Here is a 27,997-nt window from a genome sequence, read left to right as displayed (position 1 = left end):
TACAAATAACTCCTTTATTTCTGTTCCCTCTCCCCTCAAATGGCTCATGTCCACATCAACAAGGTAAGGAAACATCTATGACCCCGACTATGAAACATAGAAGCAGCTAATTCTGACTACATTGAAGCAGAGCACACACAATTTAAAAGAAGCATAAGGAAGTATACAACAAACATGCATAAAAACCTTATGCAACCACATCCGGGCCTTGCATTTATCACTCATTTTTATGACATTTCTTCTTTCGAAAGAATAGGATGAACCCATGCTCAAAACCTTTCTAAAGCGTTTTGAAAATACAGCTTTTTTGGTGGCACTTCAAAATAGGTTGGCACAAAACAAAAAGTGACATTTGGTCTCTGGTTTGTGAAGGAGCCATTGCCTCTCTCTCCTCCACGGTCTTAGGGATCCTAAGGAAGAGAAGTGAGTGTGCGACCGAGCTCAGGGCCCAGGCTGGTTCATGCTATTCTTGCTTTTCAGAATGGTGTCCTCGTAATGACCAGCTCCGGGGGCAGTAGCGGCTTCTAAGGGCAAGCCCTGTTGCTGGTAGCCGTAATTGACATTCCCACAAGGGAAGTGACGTAGCCTGAACAGAGGTACCTCCTTCATGTTGGCAGTCAGCGAAGAGGGCTCTAGGAGCAGTGAGGCCCCCGGAAGTCTCCCAGTTGCAACGTTAGGTGGGACAGTACAGCTTCCCTCCAGCCCCAGGTTACCTCTCTCATGTGGCTCCTTCTTTGCTAGAGGATTATTCTTTTTGGTGGGTTTCTCTGTAAACCAGGAGCCATACGTTGGGTTCCACAAGCTGGTGGGCTTGTTTCTGGATCCCTGGACCTTGTGCAACTCCGAAGGGGGGTTGGACTGAGAGAATGCCATATTCACGTGTCCCCCTTCCACGGCCTGCCCTCTAGGGACTCGAACAGAGACCTCTGCAGCTGTGGGTTTCTTTGCAGCCTTGCCAGAGGAGGTGGTAGGCACAGGTGGTGGGGCAGCTGGGCTGCGCTCCTCCCCCCGTTTCGCCTGTTGAGAGACCAGGAGAGGAGGAACCCCCTCAGGGTCCTTGGGCCTCACGGGTACTTTCTCTTCCTCTTCTACAAGTGGACCGTATTCTATCGGCAAAGCAGTGTTGATTACATCTGGGTCCTGCCGTAGGAGAAATGATTAAAACTTTGACTCAGACACAAAAAATGTTGGATCTAGAAGATACCTTAGAGATGATGTTATTTAAACATATTCTACAGATGAAGAAACCAGTATTTATTGAGAATATAGTAACTTATAGACACTGGGGCATATGAATGAATGGGAAGTCATCCTTATCCTCAAAGACCTTAGAGGGTAAGTGCTATAATGGAAGTGTGTATGGGTGCTTGGGACAGAGTGGAGCAGGAAAAGCTTTGCAGAGGAGGAGACCTTTGGCCAATTTTTAAAGAAAGATTAGTGGATTTTTTTTAAAAAATTAAAATTATTATTTGTATTATTCCAGTCTAGTTCCACTAAAATTGTTCCAACTGAAAAAAAAAAATCCTATGTGTTTGACTTCAATAATGATGTGGGGGTGGTGGCTGGGGGAAGGAGGAGAGGAGACACATGCCATGCTGGCCTACAGGGTTTATTTTTTGATCTCTTCCTAGCTGCTTTCCATTTCCATTTTGTTACTTTACACTTGATTATAAATTTTCCTGTGCCACATCGTCACATGTGCAGGTACCACAATGCATGTTTTTTTGTTGTTGTTGTTTTAGAGATAGTCTTGCTTAGTCGCCCAGGCTGGAGTGCCATGGCTCAATCCTGGTTCAGTGTAACCTCTGCCTCGTGGGTTCAAGCCATTCTCCTGCCTCAGCCTCCTGAGTAGCTGGGATTACAGGCATGTACCCCACCCCCTGGCTAATTTTTGTATTTTCAGTAGAGACAAGGTTTCACCATGTTGGCCAGGCTGGTGTCGAACTCCTGACCTCAGGTGAGGCACCCGCCTTGGCCTCCCAGAGTGCTGGGATTGCAGGCATGAGCCTCTGCACCTGGCTTACAGGGGTTCTTTAGTCTGGATGTGAGGGACCCTTTGCACAACCCCGGAAATGCTGAAGTGCTGTGAGGAAAACCATTCACAAAAACAAGTTTGTGCTAGATCATTTTCACAGTAATAGATTAGGGAAAATTTGTGGAAGAAAAATTAAATTTGGAGAAATTCATTAATATGTTATGCAAATTGAGAAAAGACCCTTGTTACCTAAGTAACAGAAAAACACATGAGTATTCATATTAAAAGAGTTCAAAACTCAAAAAATAACTACCTTTGACTCATTAAAACATTCTTTAGTTCCCTCTCTGTTTTTTAGTAATTTCTATAGTGAATCATTTTAAATATGCTTGTGTAAAACTGCCTGCTTTTGGGGGGGCGTGCCTAAGATGGCCAAATAGGAACAGGTCCAGCCTCCAGCTCCCAGCGTGAGTGACACAGAAGATGGGTGATTTCTGCATTTTCAACTGATGTACCGGGTTCATCTCACTGGGTCATGGGTGCAGCCTGACCAGCGAGAGCTGAAGCAGGGCGAGGCATTGCATAACCTGGGAAGCGCAAGGGGGAAGGGAATTCCTTCTCCTAGCCAAAGGAAATTGAGACACACAACACCTGGAAAATTGGGTAACTCCCACCCTAATACTGTGCTTTACCAAGGCTCTTAGCAAACGGCACACTAGGAGATTATATCCCACACCTGTCCCAGAGGGTCCAGAGCCCATGGAGCCTCCCTCATTGCTAGCACAGCAGTCTGAGATCTAACTGCAAGGCAGCAGCAAGGCTGGGGGAGGGGCCCCTGTCATTGCTGAGGCTTAAGTAGGTAAACAAAGCCACCGGGAAGCTCGAATTGGGTGAAGCCCACCACAGCTCAAGGAGGCCTGCCTGCCTCTGTAGACTCCTCCTCTGGGGACAGGTCATAGCTAAACAAAAAGCAGCAGAAACCTCGGCAGAGGTAAATGCCCCCATCTGACAGCTTTGAAGAGAGCAGTGGATCTCCCAGCATGGAGGTTGAGATCTGAGAATGGACAGACTGCCTGCTCAAGTGGATCCCTGACCCCTGAGTAGCGTAACTGGGAGACATCCCCCACTAGGTGCCGACTGACACCTCACACGGCGGGGTACACCCCTGAGATGAAGCTTCCAGAGCAAGAATCAGACAGCAACACTCGCTGTGCAGCAATATTCTATCTTCTGCAGCCTATGCTGCTGATACCCAGGCAAACTCCAACAGACCTACAGCTGAGGGTCCTGACTGTTAGAAGGAAAACTAACAAACAGAAAGAACACCCACACCAAAACCCCATCAGTACGTCACCATCATCAAAGACCGACCAAAGGCAGACAAAACCACAAAGATGGGGAAAAAGCAGTGCAGAAAAGCTGGAAATTCAAAAAATCAGAGCACATCTCCCCCTCCAAAGGAACGCAGCTTATTGCCAGCAATGGAACAAAACTGGACGGAGAATGACTCTGATGAGTTGAGAGTAGAAGGCTTCAGTCCATCAAACTTCTCAGAGGTAAAGGAGGAACTACATAACCAGCACAAAGAAACTAAAAACCTTGAAAAAAGATTTGACAAATGGGTAACTAGAATAACCAATGTAGAGAAGTCCTTAAAAGAACTGATAGAGATGAAAACCATAACACGAGAACTATGTGACAAATGCACAAGCTTCAGTAACTGACTCAACTGGAAGAAAGAGTGTCAGTGATTGAAGATCAAATGAATGAAATGAAGTGAGCAGTATAGAGAAAAAAGAGTAAAAAGAAATGAACAAAGCCTCCAAGAAATATGGGATTATGTGAAAAGACCAAATCTACGTCTGATTGGTGTGCCTGAAAGTGACGGGAAAAATGGAACCAAGTTGGAAAACACTCTGCAGGATATCATCCAGGAGAACTTCCCCAACCTAGTAAGGCAGGCCAACATTCAAATTCAGGAAATACAGAGAATGCCACAAAGATACTCCTCGAGAAGAGCAACTCCAAGACACACAATTGTCAGATTCACCAAAGTTGAAATGAAGGAAAAAATGTTAAAGACAGCCAGAGAGAAAGGTCGGGTTACACACAAAGGGAAGCCCATCAAACTAACAGCAGCTCTCTTGGCAGAAACTCTACAAGCCAGAAGAGAGTGGGGGCCAATATTCAGCATTCTCAAAGAAAAGAATTTTCAACCCAGAATTTCATATCCAGCCAAACTAAGTTTCATAAGTGAAGGAGAAATAAAATCCTTTACAGACAAGCAAATGCTTAGAGATTTTGTCACCACCAGGCCTGCCCTACAAGAGATCCAGAAGGAAGCACTAAACATGGAAAAGAACAACAGGTACCAGCCATTGCAAAAACATGTCAAAATGTACAGTCCATCAATGCTAGGAAGAAACTGCATCAACTAGTGAGCAAAATAACCAGCTAATATCATAATGACAGGATCAAGTTCACACATAACAATATTAACCTTAAATGTAAATGGACTAAGTGGTCCAATTAAAAGACACAGACTGGCAAATTGGATAAAGAGTCAAGACCCATCAGTTTGCTGTATTCAGGAGACCCATCTCACATGCAGAGACACACATAGGCTCAAAATAAAGGGATGGAGGAAGATCTACCAAGCAAATGGAAAACAAAAAAAAGCAGGGGTTGCAATCCCAGTCTCTGATAAAACAGACTTTAAACCATCAAAGATCAAAAGAGACAAAGAAGGCCATTACATAATGGTAAAGGGATCAATTCTTCAGGAAGAGCTAACTATCCTAAATATGTATGCACCCAATACAGGAGCACCCAGATTCATAAAGCAAGTCCTTTGAGACAAAGAGACTTAGACTCCCATACAATAATAATGGGAGACTTTAACACCCCACTGTCAACATTAGACAGATCAATGAGACAAAGTCAACAAGGATATCCAGGAATTGAACTCAGCTCTGCACCAAGCGGACCTAATAGACATCTACAGAACTCTCCACCCCAAATCAACAGAATATACATTCTTCTTAGAACCACATCACACTTATTCCAAAATTGACCACATAGTTGGAAGTAAAGCATTCCTCAGCAAATGTAAAATAACAGAAATTATAACAAACTGTCTCTCAGACCACAGTGCAATCAAACTAGAACTCAGGACTAAGAAACTCAATCAAAACCGCACAAGTACATGGAAAATGAACAACCTGCTCCTGAATGACTACTGGGTACATAATGAAATGAAGGCAGAAATAAAGGTGTTCTTTGAAACCAATGAGAACAAAGATACAACATACCAGAATCTCTGGGACACATTTAAAGCAGTGTGTAGAGGGAAATTTATAGCACTAAATGCCCACAAGAGAAAGCAGGAAAGATCTAAAATTGACACCTTAGCATCACAATTAAAAGAACTAGAGAAGCAAGAGCAAACACATTCAAAAGCTAGCAGAAGGCAAGAAATAACTAAGATCAGAGCAGAACTGAAGGAGATAGAGACACAAAAAACCCTCCAAAAAATCAATGAATCCAGGAGTTGGTTTTTTGAAAAGATCAACAAAATTGATAGACCACTAGCAAGACTAACAAAGAAGAAAAGAGAGAAGAATCAAATAGACATAATAAAAAATGATAAAGGGGATATCACCACCGATCCCACAGAAATACAAACTACCATCAGAGAATACTATAAACATCTCTATGCAAATAAACTAGAAAACCTAGAAGAAATGGATAATTTCCTGGATACTTACACTCTCCCAAGACTAAACCAGGAAGAAGTTGAATCCCTGAATAGTCCAATAGCAGGCTCTGAAATTGAGGCAATAATTAATAGCCTACCAACCAAAAAAAGTCCAGGACCAGATGGATTCACAGCCGAATTCTACCAGAGGTACAAGGAGGAGTTGGTACCATTCCTTCTGAAACTATTCCAATCAATAGAAAAAGAGGGAATCCTCCCTAACTCATTTTATGAGGCCAGCATCATCCTGATACCAAAGCCTGACAGAGATACAACAACAAAAAAAGAGAATTTTAGACCAATATCCCTGATGAACATCGATGCAAAAATCCTCAATAAAATACTGGCAAACCGAATCCAGCAGCACATCAAAAAGCTTATCCACCATGATCAAGTGGGCTTCATCCCTGGATGCAAGGCTGGTTCAACATTCGCAAATCAATAAACGTAATCCAGCATATAAACAGAACCAAAGACGAAAACCACATGCTTATCTCAATAGATGCAGAAAAGGCCTTTGACAAAATTCAACAGCCCTTCATGCTAAAAGCTCTCAATAAATTCTGTATTGATGGAACGTATCTCAAAATAATAAGAGCTATTTATGACAAACCCACAGCCAGTATCATACTGAATGGGCAAAAACTGGAAGCATTCCCTTTGAAATCTGGCACAAGACAGGGATGCCCTCTCTCACCACTCCTATTCAACATAGTGTTGGAAGTGCTGGCTAGGGCAATCAGGCAAGAGAAAGAAATCAAGGGTATTCAGTTAGGAAAAGAAGAAGTCAAATTGTCCCTGTTTGCAGATGACATGATTGTATATTTAGAAAACTCCATTGTCTCAGCCCAAAATCTCCTTAAGCTGAAAAACAACTTCAGCAAAGTCTCAGGATACAAAATCAATGTGCAAAAATCACAAGCATTCTTATACACCAGTAACAGAGAGTCAAATCATGAATGAACTCCCATTCACAATAGCTTCAAAGAGAATAAAATACCTAGGAATCCAACTTACAAGAGATGTAAAGGACCTCTTCAAGGAGAACTACAAACCACTGCTCAGTGAAATAATAGAGGACACAAAGAAATGGAAGAACATACCATGCTGATGGATAGGAAGAATCAATATTGTGAAAATGGCCATACTGCCCAAGGTAATTTATAGATTCAATGCCATCCCCATTAAGCTGCCAATGACTGTCTTCACAGAATTGGAAAAAACTGCTTTAAAGTTTATATGGAACCAACAAAGACCCTGCATTGCCAAGACAATCCTAAGCCAAAAGAACAAAACTGGAGGAATCACACTACCTGACTTCAAACTATACTACAAGGCTATAGTAACCAAAACAGCATGGTACTGGTACCAAAACAGAGATATAGACCAATGGAACAGAAAAGAGCCCTTAGAAATAATACCACACATCTACAGCCATCTGATCTTTGACAAACCTGACAAAAACAAGAAATGGGGAAAGGATTCCCTATTTAATAAATGGTATTGGGAAAATTGGCTTGCCATAAGTAGAAAGCTGAAACTGGATCCTTTCCTTACTCCTTATATGAGAATTAATTCAAGATGGATTAGAGACTTAAATGTTAGATCTAAAACCATAAAAACCCTAGAAGAAAACCTAGGTAGTACCATACAGGACATAGGCATGGGCAAGGACTTCATGTCTAAAACACCAAAAGCAATGGCAACAAAAGCCAAAATTGACAAATGAGATCTAATTAAACTAAAGAGTTTCTGCACAGCAAAAGAAACCACCATCAGAGTGAACAGACAACCTATAGAATGGGAGAAAATTTTTGCAATATACTCATCTGACAAAGGGCTAGTATCCAGAACCTACAAAGAACTCAATCAAATTTACAAGAAGAAAATAACCTTATCAAAAAGTGGGCAAAGGATATGAACAGACACTTCTCAAAAGAACACATTCATACAGCCAACAGACACATGAAAAAATGCTCATCATCACTTGCCATCAGAGAAATGCAAATCAAAACCACAATGAGATACCATCTCACACCAGTTAGAATAGCGATCATTAAAAAATCAGGAAACAACAGGTGCTGGAGAGGATGTGAAGAAATAGGAACACTTTTACACTGTTGGTGGGACTGTAAACTAGTTCAACCACTGTGGAAAACAGTGTGGCGATTCCTCAAGGATCTAGAACTAGAAATACCATTTGACCCAGCCATCCCATTACTGGGTATATACCCAAAGGATTATAAGTCATGCTGCTATAAAGGCACATGCACACGTATGTTTATTGCAGCACTATTCACAATAGCAAAGACTTGGAATCAACCCAGATGTCCATCAGTGACAGACTGGATTAAGAAAATGTGGCAAATATACACCATGGAATACTATGCAGCCATAAAAAAGGATGAGTTCGTGTCCTTTGTAGGGACATGGATGCAGCTGGAAACCATCATTCTCAGCAAACTATCACAAGAACAGAAAACCAAATACCACATGTTCTCACTGATAGGTGGGAATTGAACAATGAGATCACTTGGACACAGGAAGGGGAACATCACACACCGGGTCCTATTGTGGGGAGGGGGTAGGGGGAGGGATAGCATTAGGAGATATACCTAATGTAAATAACAAGTTAATGGGTGCAGGACACCAACATGGCACATGTATACATATGTAAGAAACCTGCACGTTGTACACATGTACCCTAGAACTTAAAGTATAATTAAAAAAATATATATATATAACCTAAAAAAAAAACTGCCTGCTTTTAAGAGGGATATTATAGACTATTGAGAAAAATACTCCTAAGAAGGTATATATGTTTAAGTGGGTGTATTCCATTCATATTACAACAAAATAACCTAATGTCATTAAATGAAGTTCTCTGAAAGAACCCCCAATAAATTGACGTAGGAAGTCTGTATAGATAAAAATGCCAGGTCACCCACCTGAGCTGAAAGGAGTAAGAGGATGGAGTAGTGAGGCTGGAAAATGACTACAGTTTGAAAAATGTGTCTGTCTTTAGTCACAGTGAAGAGGAGGGGATTTAAAGAAATAGTGGGTAGGCCGGGCGCGATGGGTCACACTTGCAATCCCAGCACTTTGGGAGGCTGAGGTGGGTGGATTATGAGGTCAGGAGTTTGAGACCAGCCCGACCAACATGGAGAAACCCCGTCTCTACTAAAAATACAAAAAAAAAAAAAAAAAAAAAAAAGCCAAGTGTGGTGACACACGCCTGCAATCCTGGTTACTCAGGAGGCTGAGGCAGGAGAATCACTTGAACCCAGGAGGTGGAGGCTGCAGTGAACAGAGATTGTACCACTGCACTCCAGCCTGGGTGACAGGGTGAGACTCCATCTCAAAAAAAATAAAAAATAAAAATAAAAAAGAACATAAAATGCTGACTCAAAAATACTCATTTTGTATTCACTCAAAACAAAAATAACAATTTAGGCCAGACACAGTGGCTCATACCTGTAATCCCAGCACTTTGGGAGGGCAAGGTAGGTGGATCATGAGGTCAGGAGTTGGAGACCAGCCTAGCCAACATGGTGAAACCCCATCTCTACTAAAAATACAAGAAAATTAGCCGAGTCTGGTGACACACGCCTGTTACTCAGGGGGCTGAGGCAGAAGAATCGCTTGAACCCAGGAGGTGGAGGCTGCAGTGAGCCAAGATGGCACCACTGCACTCCAGCCTGGGCAACAGAGCGAGACTGTCCCCAAAATTAAAATAAATAGTGGCTTATTGACTCTTCTAAAATATTCTCAGAATTAGATATCCTGGCAGAATGAGAGCCAAGAGAGAGGGAAAGAAAGTGAATACAGGGAAGAGATCATCGGACAGAACAAAGCCCTGAGCGGGCAACTGGTGATACTGGCGGCAAGGCTGGCCTTAAAGGGGAGGAGAGATGGGAAGGAGAGTGGTGAGGAATGGCGGCAGAGGCAGAGAAGTTTGTATCAGAGACAGGGAGGAAACGAGGTCATTCTCATACGATAATCTCCACCCTCTTGGGGGAGGAAGCATAGCTGTCTGCTGAAAATGAGGGAGAGAAGCAAAAATTTCAAATCATTACTGAGCGAACGGGAGAGGGATCTATAGAGGAACCCACAGGATTGCTAGAAAAATGTCTGACTTAGACAAACTCTTCAGGCCTTAACTCCTCATCTATAAGGTGGGGATATTTTACATTCCTCAATAAGGATAAAACAAAATACACAAAAAGTGATTTGTACAGTATGAATGATACACAAGTATTATTGATGATGTTAAACTTTCCTCAGATTACTTTGAAATTTCATTCCCTTAATCCTCCTGACATACATAGTTGGACATATAATGTATCAATTATATGCATTTAATTATTTCACATGTTATTTCTGCAGCCAGCCTCTAAACTATTTGCGAGCAGATGTGTTCCATACATCTGTGAAGCTTCAATTCTGGCTAATAAAACATTAGGTCCCCAGTAGGGACTTGGTAAATTCTTGTGGACTGGATTGATTCCCCAGTCTTACTGCGCGTCTGGCACTGTGCTGTGTGCTGGTGAACTTACTGGTATTATATTTTACAAAATGGGCAAATGGAGACACTAGTCATTCCATTTTAGACAAAATTAATTTTCACTATTGTGATCATAAATCTTATACTCTGACTGGCTTGACCTATTTCATATTTCGGTATTTGCCATCTTTAAGACTTTTCCATATAGAGTAAATGTTGATCAAGGAAAGAAAATGTTTCTACCTGGGTGCAGTATTCAATCCTCTCCAAAATGATGGCAAAGTTGGGCCTGTCTTCAGGCTGATGTTGCCAGCACTGAGTCATTATCCGGTATCTAAAAGAAGTAGCACATTAATTAAAATCAGGAGAAGCACAACTATGAAAAATATATTTTGTTCCAGCCCCAGGGTTGGAATGAATACGTTGAGGGTGGGAACTCGTCTAGGCCTGTGTACTTGGCCTATGCTGCCCCCTGCTGATTGGTCAAGGAAGAGTGTGCAGGTGTAAAGGTATCTAACACAGACATCCTGATGTTTACGTTAACTACGGCTGCTCTCATTCCATTCCTGAATTAAAGCCACTTCGGGGACAGAATATTCCAATTACATTTCCCATCTGCGTTGCTTGTGGGAAGGAAGTGAGGGGTGCCAGGCAGGGCAGCAGACATTGCAGGGAATGGAAATCTTTAAAGTAGACACGGACATACGGTGTACGGCAGCAGGGCCTGGGACACACATTCCCAGCAGGAGCTTGGGGAATGTAGACTTGGTGAGTCCACAGCCTGTAGCCAGACAATGGACACTTTTTCTGGGATGGCATCATTGCTTTTGAGGGCCTGGGAGACCCATCCATCTCATTGAAGTCGCAGTCACATTCCCATCTTGGGGCATATTAAAGGGAGGGCAGCTATCTACCCCTTCATCTTAAAGAAGCATATGTGACTCTGGATATTTTTTGAAAAGAAAAACTGCTTAGTAACTACTAGTAGAAAAGTTCCTAAGAGAGTCATACACAGGCCCAGGGCAGTTCTTGGGTGGGTCCATCCGGCCTCCACTGGTGACGAACTCCAGAACTTCCTGGTTGCTTTTGCTGGGATATGGCATATATCCGAGAGAAAAGATTTCCCACAGCAGCACTCCAAAGGACCTGGGCATGGGACAGAGGACATGGAGATGGATATAGACACACCCACCCACATTCACTCACACACACAGGCACACAGACATACAATTTCAACCCTTTTTTTGGTTTCATTATACCCTTGGCCATAATAGAGAACTCTTAAAACGTAGAAAACTTTTAAAAATAAGAAAATACTGCACGTGATGCTCCCTTAAAAGACAACCACTGTTAATGTGTAAGTCGTTTCTGTGCTGAGATTTTTTTTTCACTTAGTCACAGTTATATTCAATATGCAATTTTGGACCTTGATTTTTCCGCACATTTCATTATAGCATAAATATTTTCCATGCCAGCACATATTATAAATAACATTCGGAATGGCTAATGGCTATAAAACATTCCATTGAGTAGTTGGTTTGCCTTATTTCCACATTGTTTTCAGTTTTCAAAATATTTAACATACTATGATGAACATCTCTGTGCATTTTTTAAAGGGAAGATTTTAAGATAAAGGCTCTGAATTACTAGATTAGGATGTACAGCCAGCTGATTCCATAGTCTCTTGCAGTTCTCTGAGCTTCAGTTCCATCTATCAGATGCCCACTCATCAACTTCACTGGCCTATTTTAATAGGCAACTCAAATTTAACATGCCCAAATGGAACTCTTTCTGTACACACACCATCTCCTCCTTCATTCTTTTCCAACTCAGCAGCATCTCTGGTTATACATTCAAGCCCAAAACCTAAGAGTCGTCCTTGATTCCATTCTCCCACACTCCTCCACTTCCCATCCAACAGTCAGCAGTCCTATTAACTCTACTTTCAAGATAGGTCTTGAATCCAGATAGGATAATCTAGTAATTCAGGGTGGTTACTGAATTAAAATGTAGGATAGTTCTAGTAAAATAAATAGATCAAAAGAATATGAATGTTGACAAATTCTTGATACATACTATTTGGTTTCCAAATGTGTTATTCTATTCATCTACCAGCACCATGTAAAAGCGTGGTAGACACACTCACCAGCATTGAGTATTCTTAATAACAACAACTTTTGCTGATTTTAAGGCAAAAAATGGTAGAATATTTTAAATTATGTTTATTGACTTGATAATTAACATGGTTGGATGCTTTCCCAAGTGTTTATTAATTCATTTCACTTTTTTCCTATGAATTGCTCATTTTTACGGTATCTATCAATTTTCTTTTTGATTTGTAGGCATTCTTTGTATGTCAGAGATGTTAACCTTTTATAAAAAATTCAAATACTTTTATTAATTTCTTTCTTTTTTTTTCTTTTTTTTTTTGGGGGGGGGAGATGTAGTCTTGCTGTTACTCAGGCCGGAGTGCAGTGGCGCCATCTCGGCTCACTGCAACCTCCACCTTCCAGGTTCAAGTTGATTGCCTGCCTCAGCCTCCCAAGTAGCTGGGATTACAGGTGCCCACCACAATGCATGGCTAATTTTTGTATTTTTAGTAGAGACAGGGTTTCACCATGTTGGCCAGGCTGGTCTCGAACTCCTGACCGCAGGTGATCCTCCCACCTCAGCCTCCAAAGTGCTGGGATTACAGGTGTGAAACACCGCACCTGGACTTAGTTACTTTCTAATGCTACTTTTTAGCATACCAAAGATTTTTATTTTGAGATAGTCAAACCTATTTTTTTAATGTCATGATTTCCTTTACTTTATAGTTATACAATCTTCCCTTCGCCAAAGATTAGATAAATATTTGCTATCTTCTTCTAGTTGTGTTTGTTTTTCTTCTCTTCTTAAATCTAGTTGGAATTTAATTTGGTGTCTAGTGTGAGGTAAGGACCTAAATTGATTTGCTTTTCAAATAACTACTCTTCCAACACTATGCATAAGATAATTTCCTCCTTACCCATTGACTCGCGATTAAAAACAGGTCTGTTTCTGGCTATATTTTCACTTCATCTATTTGTCTGCTTCTTGCATTGATACCATTCTGTTTTAATTTTTGTGTATTTGTCTTAATATCTGATAAGGCATTTTTGTCTATTTCTCTTTAAAAAATATTTGATTTCTCATTTGTTGTTTTAAAAGCTTTATGAGATGAATTCTTCGTGTTCTAAAAGAATCACCTTTGATATTTTGATTAAAACTTTAAACCACTACTCTGATGATTAGCTTTTTGACAAAGACTATCTTTTAGTGTCTGACTGTAGTTTTCTGAGGTTAGTAAATATCACCACAAAAATTGTAGAGGAAAATAGTTCCTCCATCTTCTAAGAAACATGGGGTGCTTTTATTGTCATCATCTGTGTGAAATTTCAAAGACTGTTGTGAGAAGGATTGGGCAAAGATATTTTCCCTATTTTTCAGGTGAGAAGGTTGAAGCAGGGGTTATTATACAACTAATCTGAGACAGACTGGAATACATTATTAGATCTCTTGATTTTGCTACCTACAAATTGCCTGGCACGCATATTCTTCCTTTCTGTTTGGTGATCTTACTTCCCTTCAAGGCAAAACTAACTAGGCAAAATCAAATGAGCAAGAAATTGGCAATAAGGCCTAAAGAATTACAGCTATATGTTTTCTCCTTTTCTAGATAGATACAGGTTATAGCATCCTTTGAGAGCACTAATAGAACTGCACATGGATATTTAGTTTCTTAGAGTTCAAGGGAGCAATAAGTAGTATTGGTCATAGAACTTTGATAATTTCGAACAAGTAGGATTGTCCTATTTGCAAATAACAATACCAGATACTTAGTTAAATTTGAGTTCCAGATAAGCAACAAATAGTTTTTTTAGTATATGTATGCTCCAATATTTATACTAAAAAACTATTTGCTGTGCATCTGAAATTCAATTTCACTGGCCATTTTGTATTTTATCTAGAAACCCTACAGATAGGGCAAATCTATATTTTGTATGCCAGATGGTTCTTTCATCACCTATAAGCCTGCCCTAAATAGGAGCGACAAAGTCCAAAGCTTTGCACCAGAGCATTTAAAATCAAATAAAGAGAAATATATACATATATATATATATATTTAAAACTTCACTTTCTTTTTGTATTAAACTTGCTCTGCCTGAAATGATAGAAATAGCATACATCATTGCTGATTAAACTGTTAAACATTTGAATCAATGAAGATAACAATCTGATAAAAGATTTTAAAATAACAAGCTGCTCTGTGTCAGCCTTTAAAAGCCACATTTTTCTCCTTAATCATAACCTGAAAGGAGGTTATGATTAAAGAAAAAAGGCCATTGTGGAAGATGGTCTCCAGGTGTGATACAGGGTATGCTCTTAGGAAAAATGGGAGCCAAAAATTAATATCTTTAAATGTCCATCCAGCAGATTCCAATATCTCACGCAGTTCTTTGAGCTTCGGTTTCATCTATCAGATGCCCACTCATTAGCTTCACTGGCCTATGTTAATAGGCAACTCAAATTTAACATGCCCAAAAGGAACTCCTTCTGAACCCACACCATCTCCTCCTCCAATCTTTCCCAACTCTGCAGCACCTCTGGTTATGCATTTGTTCAAGCCCAAAACCCAGGAGTCATCCTTGACTCCGTTATCCCACACCCCTCCATTTCCCATCCAACAGTCAGCACTCCTGTTAACTCTACGTTCAAGAAAGATCTTGAGGCTGGGTGGTGTGGCTCACGCCTGTAATCTCAGCACTTTGGGAGGCCGAGGTGGGCGGATAACTTGAGGTCAGGAGTTCGAGACCAGCCTGGCCAACATGGTGAAACTCCGTCTCTACTAAAAATACAAAAATTAGCTGGGTGTGGTAGCACAAGCCTGTAATCCCAGCTACTTGGGAGGCTGAGGTGAGAGGATTGTTTTAACCCAGGAGGCGGAGGTTGCAGTGAGCTGAGATGGCGCCACTGTACTCCAGCTTGGGTGACAGAACGAGACTCTGTCTCAAAAAAAAAAAAGTCTTCAATCTGACTACTTTGCACTATCTCCACTGCCACCACCAAGCCACACCACTCTCCTCTTTCTCTCAGCTAGCAATGTGCAGGATTTTCTTAACTGGTTTCCTTCTTCACTTACCCACCTCTAGCGTAAATTCAATGGCAGAGGGATTTTTTTTAAAAAAGCAAAGATCATATCACACTCCTGCTTACAACCCTTCAACCGGCATCCCATGGTGTTTAGAATAAAATCCACATCCCCTCATCTGAGCTCCAAGGCTGTCTGTGTTGTGACCCATCCCTTCCACCCCTACTGGCCCTGGGCTCCCTTAGCTCCGACCATCAGGACTTGATTTAATTTCTCAGCAAACAAGCTAGGCTCATTCCTGCCTCTGGCTGTTCACACTGGCTTTTTTCTGGAAAGTCTTTTCTCAGTTCTTTCCAAGGCCTGCCCTTTCTGTCTTTCAGGTATTGAAGTTACCTCCTGTGAGGAGCTTCCCCCCGCCCACCTTTGCCAAAAATCCCCCAGCTCCTCCTTCTTCTGCCTGATTGTCTTAGAGCACTTCCCAATCCCTGCAGCTATGTAATTTAAGCATTCCAGTTGTGAAACAGTCAAAACTTTAAAAAGAACCAGAGTATCTATGTATCTAGATGTTAATCTTTTGCCTTATATGTGTCAGCTCTCCCTTTCTTTATGAAGACTTAAGAGACAGGAAGACCCCACCTCCCTCTCTCCGCTCCCCTGAAGTTAGACTGTATCCTACCCTTGTATGTTTCACATTTTTAAACAATGCCTGAAAGCACGAACAATACTCTGTATTATAGACATTTTTTACATTGTAAAGTTATACATAAATGATATCCTACTCCTTTTTGTAATTTGCTTTTTCCCCACTGAACACTGTTTTTGAGATTTATCTATGTTGATACATGTAGGTTTAGTGTGTTCTTTTATACTGCTGAATAGTTTTCCATGATATAAGTAAACCACAGTGAATTTTTCCATCTCCTAGTTGAGGGGTAGTTGGGTTGGGTTTTGTTTTTATTTTTGTTTTGCTGTTTCTCGATTGTAAACAATGTTGCAAGTGAACATCCAGCGCCCAAGTCTATTTGTGTCATCTTCTCTCTAATACTTAAAAATAGGAGTGTTGGGTCACGGGATGTGCATGTGTTCGGGACAGTTACTTAATTGCTTAAGTTATTCTCTGTCTCTGGATCCCCTGGGTTGCTGGTGCTCTAACTTCACTGCATATCATATCAGAATCATCTGTTAACACACAGATTGCGGAGTCCCACCCCTAGAGTTTCTGTTGTATTAGGCCTGAGGTGGGGGCTGAGGATTCGCAGTTCCCAGGTGGTGCTGATGGACCACACTTAGAGATCCACTGGGTTACGTTAAAACCAAATCTCACTGGTGTAAAAACAACAAAGGCTCTTGCTCTCATTATGTGATGCTGGTCAGAAAGGCAGCTCTGGCCATTCGTGGACGCATCGTGTTATGACATGATCTCAGCGCCAGGCTTTCAAAATGTGGAGGTTGTTCATTCATGCATTGTCTTCTTACGTTTCCCGTGGTGCTGTTAAGTGATTTGATGCCATTTGGATTCCTTATCTTTTATCACTAGTATTTTTTACTATTAATTTTTAAATTTTTCTTCATGGAAGTTTGCAGGATCTTTATCACCATTGGCCTGAGGATGTGCCTTTTTTTTTTTTTTTTTTTTTTTTTTAGAGACAGAGTCTTGCTGTGTTGCCCAGGCTAGAGTGATCTCGGCTCACTGCAACCTCCGCCTCCCAGGTTCAAGCAATTCTCCTGCCTCAGCCTCCCAAGTAGCTGGGATTACAGGCACCCACCACCACGCCCAGCTAATTTTTGTATTTTTAGTAGAGATGGGTTTCACCATCTTGGCCAGGCTGGTCTCGAACTCCTGACCTCATGATCCACCCACCTTGGCCTCCCAAAGTGCTGGAATTTCAGGCATGAGCCACTGCGCCCAGCCAAGGATGTGCCCTTTTTATCCATGGTGATTGGCACTTGGTGAATTCTTTCATTCTGGAAATTTATGTCCTATGCTAGGAAATCTTGAATGATTTCTCTGCTGTCTTTATTCTCTTCATTTCCTCTGTTCTTTCTCTCTGGGACTCCTATTTTGTCAGCTAATTGGACCTTTTGGTTTACACCCCTTAATTTTTTAAATAAAAAATTATTATATTTTCCTATATTTCCCATTTCTTTTTAGGTTTATTTTCTAGAAGGTTTATTTAGCTTCACACTCCATCCTTTTCATTACTTTTACATTTCTATCCTCAAAGTTTTAAATAATAAGATTTACTTTTTAGAACAGTTCAAACTTGGAAGAAACTGTGAATACAGAGTTCTCCTGTACCTCATACTCGATTCCTGCTACTTTTAGCATCACATTAGTATGATACAGTTGTTACAATTAATGAACCACAATTAAGGCATTATTGACTGAAGCCCATACTTTATTCAGCTTTCCTTAGTTTTCACTGAATGTCCTTTTTCTATTCCAGAATCCCACTAGGATATCACATTACATTGAATTGTCCTGTTTCTTTAGGCTTCTCTTGACTATGACAACATCTCTGACTTTCCTTGTTTTTTATGACCTTGACAGGTTTGAGGATCTGGTTAGGGATTTTGTGGAATATTCCTCAATTGAGATTTGTCTGTTCTTCTCATGATTAGACTGTGGTTATGGGACATGGGGAGGAAGAAGACCACAGAGGTAAAGTACCATTTTCATCACATCAGGGGTGCATACCGGCAACACGACCCAGTCCTGTTGTTGTTGTTGTTGTTGTTATTATTATTATTATTATTATTATGAGATGGAGTTTCGCTTTTGTCACCCAGGCTGCAGTGCAGTTGCACAATCTCAGTTCACTACAACCTCCACCTCCCAGGTTCAAGCATTTCTCCTGCCTCAGCCTCCTGAGTAGCTGGGATTACAGGGGCCCACCACCATGCCCAGCTAATTTTTGTATTTTTAGTAGAGATGGTTTTCACCATGTTGGCAAGGCTGGTATTGAACTCCTGACCTCAAGTGATCCACCTGCCTTGGCTTCCCAAAGAGCTGGCATTACAGGCATAAGCCACTGTGCTTGGCCCCTAGACTTATCACTGTTGAGGTGGACTTTGAGCACCTGGCTGAGGTTGTATTTGTCAGGTCTCTCCACTGGGAAGTTTCTTTTTCCCCTCTGCCCCAGCCCTATACTCTTTGGAAGAAAGTGAGAACACGCAGCCCACACAGGCTTCAGGGCAGCCCTGCGCATATCCTCGAGGCTGCCTCTTATCACACTTGGATTTCCTTATCCTCCTAAAAGTATTGTTTAAAATAACCTTTTGTCGCCCATTTATGGTTGCAATAGTTTTTCTGACCTTTTGGAGGATATTATAGTTTTTAAAAAAAGTTTTCCTAAACTTTCTACATGTTTCTTCTTTCAAGTTCCTTTTTATATGTTTGTTTTCTTCAGATTAGAATATTTTCTCAAGTGTTTGTTGATTCTTGGTTGTCTGTTCATATTTTAAGACCGGGACATTAAGAAGCCATTGGAAAGTTCTGTGTAAGACATTGGCTGGTGGGCAGCTTGCTTGCTTGTTTCACTGGGTGCAATTTTCTGTGACTGCTGTAAAAAAACCAAAACAAACAAACAAAAAACTACATGCTTGGTGGCTTAAAACAACATAAGTTCATTCTCTGAGAGTTCTGAAGGCCGGACCTCTGAAACTGGTATCACAGGACTGAAATCAAGGTGTCAGCAGGGTTGTGTCCCCTCCGGAGGTTCTAGGGGAGACTCTGTTCCCTGCTTCTTCTGGCTTCTGGTGGCTGCGGGAACTCCTTGAGTTGGGACCGCATCTCCAGTCTTGGGCTCTGTGCTCACACTGCCTCTTCTTTTGTGTGTATGACATCTCCTGGTCCTTCTCCCTTATATGGATACTTGCGATGGCATTTAGGGCCCATCTAGATAATCCAGGACAGCTGCCCCACTCCAGGATCCTCAACTCCATCACATCTGCAAAGACCCATTTTTCTTATAAGGCAACATTCTGGGCCTCTGGGATTAGGACGTCATACCTTCAGGCGGCCATTATTCAGCCCACTGCACCTGTGCCCCACTTGGCAGTGCTGTATCTGTAATTTTCTCTTCATCGGTCCTCCAAAGAGAAATGATCTGATCTCCTGCCCAGCTGCCAGTGTTCTTGGTGCTGAGGGGCCAGTGGGGGCCAGGACCAGAGAGAATTCAGTTCAGTCTCTTCAGGGAGAGAGCCCCAGTCTTGTGCTGATGGTAGATGAGGGACAGCCAGCAAGCTTCAGGGGTGAGGAGCTCAGCCACAGGATTTAGTTATTCCTTAAACAGACCTTTCATGAATTTTCCTGTTTGCTATACCTCCCCTTCTTTTCTTCCTCCCTCCCTCTCTTCTCTCTCCTCTCTTCTCTCCTCCTCCCTCCTACCCCCTCCTCCCTCCCCCGCTTTCTCTCTCTCTCTCTCTCTTTCTCCCTCTCTTGCTTGCCCAGGTTGGAGTGCAGTGGCATGATCATAGCTCACTGCAGCCTTGACTTCCTGGGCTCCAGTGATCCTCCCATCCAAGGTTCCAGAGTAGCTAGGACCACATGCGTGTACCATGACACCTGGCTAATTTTTAAATTTTTGGTAGAGATGGGGCCTTTGCTATGCTACCCAGGCTGGTCTTGAACTCCTGGGCTCAAGCAGTCCTCCAGCTTCAGCCTACCAAAGTATTGGGATTACAGGCGTGAGCAACTGTGCCTGGCCTACACCCCTACTGTCAATTTCTGGGCCTTTCTGGGGCTCTTAGGCCGAGGGAACCAGCCCTGCTTCTGGATCTGGACTGTTGGTTTAGAGATCCACTTTCTAGTCTTCTTAGTAAGGTACCACGTGTTCATGACTTCCCAGTTTCCAAAATTTTGTCATTGTTGTGTCCTTGTAGGGTTTAATGCAAATAAAAGACACCCTTTATTGCGGCGTGTGTGTGTGTGTGTGTCTGTGTGTGTGTGTTTGTGTGTGTGTACTTTGTGAAAGGCATGCGTTCAATCTGCCATTTAAAATTACATGTGACTGTTAATGTGTGGTCCTCCAGCCAGCAATGGCAGCATCACTCTGGGACTTGTTAGAAATGCACATTCTCAGCTAGATCCCAGACCTTCTGAATCATAAATTCCCAGGGTAGGGTCCAATCATCTGAATTTTAACAAGTCTTTATGAATTCTGATATATGCTCACATTTGAGAACCACTGTTGTTGGGTGTATTGATTCTGCTCTTTTCCCTCCCTGCTAACACAGGGGCTCCCGGCTTAGAGTATGGAATCATTTGGCCCAGGAGCACCACCTTACGGCTGCAGGGATGCCTGGAGGATGATAGCAGACTTACCATGTGTCTGTTTTAGAGGTGAATATTCCTTCCATGAAGGCCTCTGGGGGCATCCACTTAACTGGCAGCATCGCACAGCCTCCCTTTCTGTAGTAGCTCGCCCTGTGGGGAAGGAGAGGAAAACCAAACTAGGATCTGGAGATGGCACTAAGCATCCGCTCTGTCGGGAAAGTTGAGAAAGTGGGAACAATATAGTCTACCCATTAAAGGTCTGAAATTAACCAATGGTCCTTGGTGGTTCAGAAGGAGAGCAGGGGCACACAGATCTTTTAGTTAAGAACGTTGGTGTCATTTAATAGAAGACAAAATAACCCACGAGAGGCATGAGAGGAATGATCTATGCAATGACTAAGATACCTGCTAGCAGATGTTTAGCTTTCCCTGTTGGGTTTTGTTTGTTATAGCTCACAATGAATAACATTACTGCAACCTTATAAGTATAGTGTGTTTCTGATGATCTGCAGTAATGCAAGATCCAAAATGGGAGAACTGAGAGCAGGGCTTGTGTCTAATCATTTTGGATCCTCTGACACTCACAGCATTTAGTTCAGTGTAGGCAATCAACCAGTAATCTAGACAGCTGTGTGGACCCTGCCTGCCATGACACACCCAGACAAAAGAACACAGGGCTAGGCGTAGAGTTGGTTTGCAAGGTAGACGAGTTAATTTACTAGTTTTCATCAGTAATGTCATTAATGCAACTCACTGATAAAAACCAATAAATTAACTCATCTGCCTGTTAGGCCAATTGCATGTCTAGCCTGGTGTTCTCCTCTCTGAATGTTACAGGAGGCAGCTTCCTGCCAGCTGTTGACATTAATTAATTACCTCAATAAATATGTACTGAATATTCAGTGTGTATCAAGTACTCTGCCATGTGCTGAGGACATAAATAGGCCAGTCTCTCTCTCCCAAGGATATTGTTTGGTGGAAGAAATGGATATATATGCATTGCAATATAGAACACCACATACAGTAATGTATGTGCAAGGCTCAGTGACACAAATGAAGAATGGATTCATTCTACTTGAGGCAGGGGTCAGGGACAGGGAAAGCTTCACAGAAGGGCACTGATGGAGCTGAGTAGGAAAGACGCTCTCCCAGAAGACCATTCCTGACCCGTGCCATTGCACAAAGTATAGAGTAGGTGGGGAACGAAGGACTGTAGATAACTTCGGGTGGTTGAAGCCTGGAGCTGGGAGCTGTCAGAGCTGAGCCTGGGAAGGAAAAGTCAGATAACAGAGGGCTTGAGGAGTCATGCTGCAGCATTTGTATTTGAAATGAGAGGCAGTCCCAGGGTATTCTGAGGAAGGAGAGGAAGGAGAGGAAGGAACGCTGAGCTTGTGGGTAGCATCAGAAGGTGAAGTGGAGCAAAGGAGAGGAGTACGACAGATAGCAGTGGTAGACGCTCCAGAAATGTCTTTACTACATCTTCCACGTGCTGCTGCCCCGTGGTAACGTGATAGCCTCAGCATGCTCATGCCTCTGGGGACTGTTACCGTGTTTGACTGAGGCCTTGAGGGGTGGTGTCTGGATCAGTCTCACTTATTCTCCAAAGAGTTAAAGCTCCATACAACCACTGCTCCTCTCTCTACCCCTGTGAGTTAGGGAAGGGGTCATCCCATGCAAGGAGGGACTTGCTCAGCTCACATAGCAAGTCAGTGTTGTAAATAATCAGGGGGAAAAAAGGAACTAGGGGCTGGGAAGAGAAGAGTGAGCAAAAGTACAATTAAAGTAGTATTAGCTTTTAAAATGGAAGAAAATGTTTTTAAATGTAGCCTTGCAAATGTAGCAGGGAAAAAAAAATAAGGCTGTGTTAGGTACTGATGGGGTCTGCACTGTCTCCACATCTCCTAAGGCTGCGGTAAGTACCAATGGGTTCTGCACTGTACTCCACATCTCCTGGGGTGGCTAAAGCTGAGCAATGAGCCAGGCCCTGCATCCTGCCTGATCTGGGATGCAGGTGCTTGGGGTGATAGAAACCATAGCCACTTAGAATTCCTGAGGACTGAGAAGAGGAGTTGAGGAAGTTCAATAAAGTTTGCTTTGAAGGTCTTTCCACGTCAGGTATCCAAGTTATCCCATGTCTCAGAGCATGGCCGGATTAGAGTTGGAACCGATGGACAACCTAATTAAGAACTTGGTGTTGGCTGGGCATAGTGGCTCACACCTGTAATCCCAGCACTTTGGGAAGCTGTGGTGGGCAGATCAACTGAGGTTGGGAGTTTGAGACTAGCCTGACCAACATGGAGAAACCTCATCTCTACTAAAAATACAAAAAATTAGCCGGGCATGGTGGCGCAGTAATCCCAGCTACTCGGGAGGCTGAGGCAGGAGAATCGCTTGAACTCGGGAGGCGGAGGTTGCGGTGAGCCGAGATCGCGCCATTGCACTCCAGCCTGGGCAATAAGAGCAAAACTCCGCCTCAAAAAAAAAAAAAAAAAGAACTTGGTGTCAATTATTGCAGGAAGTGTGATCCTGGATTTAGGCCTTCAGGCATGGTCACTAATTCAAGTTTCCCATGTCCTGAAAAGGAACTTAGTGAAATTTTAGGTGGAAAGTTGACAGGGTACCAGGAGATGATATAAGGGACAAGCAGCCACACCCCATTCGCTTGAGGGGCTGAGGTGGAAGAGACAGGCCTCGAGGGGTGAGGCAGTCTTTACTCACCTGTAGATGTCTCGGGCCATCCCGAAGTCTCCAATCTTGGCCACTCTTCCAGGGCCTGGACAGGTCAAGAGGCAGTTTCTGGCAGCAATGTCTCTGGGAAGAAAGAAAATGCATGTCCTAATTTTATCCCTAGGAAGATAAGTGTACTACGTCCATCACTAGGATTTTATCTCCAAGCTGAAGTTTAAATAGTTCCTTCTCCTCCCTATATTTCCTTTAGTATAGTATTCTTCAGTGTGAGAGAAACAGCCTTAACAATTCTAGGCCTCACAACTACAGAGAAATGGAAAAGGATTAGGGGAAATGATTAAAAATGTTTAATGGGGCAATCATAATGAAATGCAATATACTAGGAACTAGGATTTATTGGCCTTTTACTATGTGCTAAGTGTTGTTGTAAGTGCTTCATATATAATTCTCACAACAGCCCTATAAGACACAAGGTGCTATTACTGTCCTCATTTTATTTTTTAAAAAGTAAGCTAAAAGTAGATAACATAGGGTCATAAGGAATGTTATTTGACCTTAGGCAGATTTGGAACAAACCACTGGTTGGTTTCTGCCAGTTGTTTGAAAAAGTGTTTTAGAACAGCATGACTTCCCTGAAATCAAATTCAAGTAAATTAAGATATTCACAAATATTTCTAGTTTTTTGTTTTGTTTTGTTTTGAGACGGAGTGTTGCCCTGTCGCCCAGGCTGGAGTGCAGTGGCGCGATTTTGGCTCACTGCAACCTCTGCCTCCTGGGTTCAAGCAATTCTCCTTCAGCCTCCCAAGTAGCTGGAATTACAGGCATGCAGCACCACACCTGGCTAGTTTTTTGTATTTTTAATAGAGACAGGGTTTCATCAAGTTGGCCAGGCTGATCTTGAACTCCCAACCTCAGGCGATCCACTTGCCTCGGCCTCCCAAAGTTACTATTATTATTATTATTATTATTATTATTTTAAATAAGCCATTATGGTTCTTTTGTCCATGATTTTATCTAAAGCCTTTGCTAAGCTACATGACTGAAGAATCGCTTCTTTCAGGTGATAAAAAGTTGTCATCTCTGCTGTTGACTCTAGATGACCTGCTTTCCTGTGGCCTGCGCCTGAGGCATGGTCAACCACTGTCCAAGACTCATCAGCTTCTACTGTCTGACTGCTTACCGTTCTGGTCATGCATGTAGGAATGAGGGATACAGCCAGAAGAAGTCTAGGATGGGTCTCTAACAATATTAAGGTTCCTGTGCAGAAAAAAACAAGATGTACTTAGGGAGCACAGCTGCTGTTTTCATGTTCAACTGGTTTCATGATGGTTCTGATCCTAGGCTGAGAAAGGACTTAGAGAATCAACTGGCTGCTAGGATAGTATTTAAAAAATAGGATCTTGATTGGGGATCATGGCTGAGGGTACAAGAATAATGGGTTCAGATAGGAGATTTATGTTGTTAATACTGCTGACCTGATCCAGAAGGTTTAAGTTGAATTTTGAGGTGGTGTATAAAATGCCCCCATAAAACCATACACGCATAACACATATGACATCAAAAAGGAAGAAAAATAGTTGGCTGTATAGCCATTAATTCTCAAGAGAAATATAGCAAAGTAGACCAGGAATAATATTTATGGCTCCAGAAAAGTCTTTACACTGATGCGTATGGAATGGTTGCTTTAAAAAGTGATCGTGAATTTAATGGCAAGAAGGTAAATGCAATATACAGAACATACCAAGAGTTGGGAGAATGACACATCATTCATGAAATGGCAATGAACCATGTCCAAAGGAAAAAGATCTAATTTTTTTAAAAAATGGAAGCATGTGGATCTGGTAAGGAAGTTCCACTCTGAATTCCAAAAGCGTAGAAGTATACATGTGTGGAAGTCCATGAATCTTAAGAGCAGATAAAGGGTGCAGGGAGAGAGAATTCGAGGCAACTCTGTTGTGGGTATGTACCATAGACCTCTTAGCTAGTTAGAACATGTAAAAGACGTTTTTTCCATACAAATGACCAAATTACCCCAGAAGAAAAGCTTTGAATGAGATGGACAATTTCTGCCAGAAGTTTTCTTTTGCTTAAAACAGATCATCTGATACCTTCTTGATTTGGTGTTTGACAATTTAATTTCTTAAAAAGGAGAAAAGAGCAATAAACGATTGCTCTGGGATCTAATTCCAACCTTCAGTAACTATTTCTAGATATGGAAGTGACAGGAGTCTTGAGGGAATGTAATCCTGTTAACATCGTAACAACAGAGCATTGGGTATCATCGAAATGTCTTGTGGCTGTAGGAAAGCAGATGTCAAAAGGTCAGAGGACAAATGGAAATGATCCCTCAGCCAGAGAATCTGTACGTTATGGTGACCAACGTGGGCAGAGATCCAAAAAAAAGGAGAAAGGATCCCAATGCTAAGTGAAGGAAGACATCTGGTCACCAAGGTGACACAGGTTGCTCTCAGAGGAGTCCACACTTAGAGTACATGGACAAAAGATGGAAAGATGACTCTAATAAAGGACGACTTCAAAAAGTGCACAGCTTTGTCTCGACTGAGTAATGGAATGGCAAAGCCCAGAGTTGAGATTTATGGGAAGTTCTGGGTACAACGCAAAGGACAAGAACAGGACTGGGGAGCGGGGGAAAGGGCTGAAAAATGACCTTAAAAAAAGAACAGAACTGATACAGTCTTAGAAGCAGCAGATGGTGGAGCTGCTCCCGGCTCCTTTTTTGCTTTCATTATTTCTATGAAGCAGCATGACCTGCAAGTTGGAAAGGGTTAGAAGCTAGAGGGAGAACTGAAGGCCAAAAGGATGAAGTGACAGTAAGAGGATAAGCTCTTCTGAGAGTTGATTGCCTTCTGTTAGGAGTGACTTTGGAACTTAGGCAGGTGTACTTCCTGACTTCTCGTTTCCCCATTTTTATTAGGGAGAAAGCATAGCTTGTTATATATTTACATACTTTTCTATTCCTTTCTTTTCTTTTTTTTATTTTGAGACGGAGTTTCGCTCTTGTTGCTCAGGCTGGAGTGCAATGGCGTGATCTCGGCTCACCGCAACCTCTGCCTCCTGGGTTCAAGTGATTCTCCTGCCTCAGCCTCCCAGGTAGCTGGGATTACAGGCACCCCCTCACCACGCCCAGCTAATTTTGTATTTTTTTTTTTTTTTGAGACGGAGTCTCGCTCTGTCGCCCAGGCTGGAGTGCAGTGGCCGGATCTCGGCTGACTACAAGCTCCGCCTCCCGGGTTTATGCCATTCTCCTGCCTCAGCCTCCCGAGTAGCTGGGACTACAGGTGCCCGCCACCTCGCCCGGCTAGTTTTTTGTATTTTTTAGTAGAGACAGGGTTTCACCGTGTTAGCCAGGATGGTCTCGATCTCCTGACCTCGTGATCCGCCCATCTCGGCCTCCCAAAGTGCTGGGATTACAGGCTAATTTTGTATTTTTAATAGAGATGGGGTTTCTCCATGTTGGTCAGGCTGGTCTCGAACTCCCAACCTCACATGATCCTCCCTCCTCAGCCTCCCAAAGTGCATGATAAAATTACAGGCATGATAATTTTCTATTTCTAAGCTCTTACAGCATCTCTCATTTCCTATTTCGTACTTACATATTTTAATGATTATGAACATGCCTTAAACTCTTTGAAGACATGTGTTAATAAATTATTGTGAGTTCACCAAGTTATTATTTACTACATTAGAGGCAAATCATTAAGGAAGAGCTCTGCAAAGAGCCTGATGATCTGTTTTAGTTTTCTGATTTCAAGCTGTCAGCTGAGAAAGTCATCAGCTTTCACAAGGAAAGACATACATGATATATGATGTTCATAGCATGATGTCCCAGTCCATACAGCTTTTAAACACAAGAATGATTATAATAGAAGAAATGAAGTATAGAAGTAATGAAAATCATCATTATGCTTCATTTCAGAGTATTTTAGAAAAAAATAATATATCCAACAAACATTGTGTCCCCATTATATGCCAGGTATACAAAGATGAATACAACAGCATCCTTGCCTGTAAGCCACCCATTGTCAAAAATGCAATTCCTTAACTTCCCCATATGGAGCCCAGTTTTCTACGGGGGAGGGGGGAAGCCTTAAAGTGATATAGGACTTGAACATTCAAGATACAGGCAGGGGGCCTCACAGGAGGTTAAGAATTAACTTATTAACTTATAGGTCTCCAGCCCTGGCAAGGATATTTTATGACACCTGTTTTATGTAAGGGGCAAGTGAAACCCTGATATAATAAGTTACCATCTTAAAGACAAAGCCAAAGGGGCCAGGAGCCATCGCTCATGCCTGAAATCCTAGCACTTCAGGAGGCCAAGGTGGGAGGATTTTGAGCCCAGAAATTCGAGACCAGCTTGGGCAACAAAGTGAGACCCTGTCTCTCAAAAAAAACCAACAAACCAAAGCTGAATCATCCTACAAACAAACAGCCCTGGAGGGAGACCTAGTGATGTGAGCCCTTGAGATCTGCAGGAAAGCACACAGACAGCGACAGGATGACAGGAAGAGCACGGTCACTTTGACTCACCGGTGGATGAAGTGGTTTTCCTCCAAATACTGACAGCCACAGGCAATGTCCCGAGCCACGTGCAGAAGGTCCAGCATGGCCAGGGAGGAGGGCTGGCTCTGTGGGGAGAGAAAAGCGGGCCACTGACGAGGAGC

The 27,997-nt window shown here is 42.3% G+C and overlaps 1 protein-coding gene across 1 annotated transcript; it reads right to left on the bottom strand.

Annotated features, from left to right (window-relative positions):
- On the bottom strand, positions 1-27,997 carry LOC112617025 (ALK tyrosine kinase receptor-like; the record flags this gene model as incomplete). Its single annotated transcript, XM_025373757.1, has 6 exons — positions 1-1,140; positions 10,480-10,570; positions 11,248-11,382; positions 20,673-20,774; positions 23,343-23,435; positions 27,864-27,997. Coding segments are annotated over 6 exons (1,254 nt in total), but the record flags the coding sequence as incomplete, so codon positions are not given.

The sequence above is a fragment of the Theropithecus gelada genome, unplaced genomic scaffold (assembly GCF_003255815.1).
Source record: "Theropithecus gelada isolate Dixy unplaced genomic scaffold, Tgel_1.0 HiC_scaffold_15823, whole genome shotgun sequence".
Taxonomy (NCBI): Eukaryota; Metazoa; Chordata; class Mammalia; order Primates; family Cercopithecidae; genus Theropithecus; species Theropithecus gelada.
This window is presented reverse-complemented; position numbering and strand designations above follow the sequence as displayed.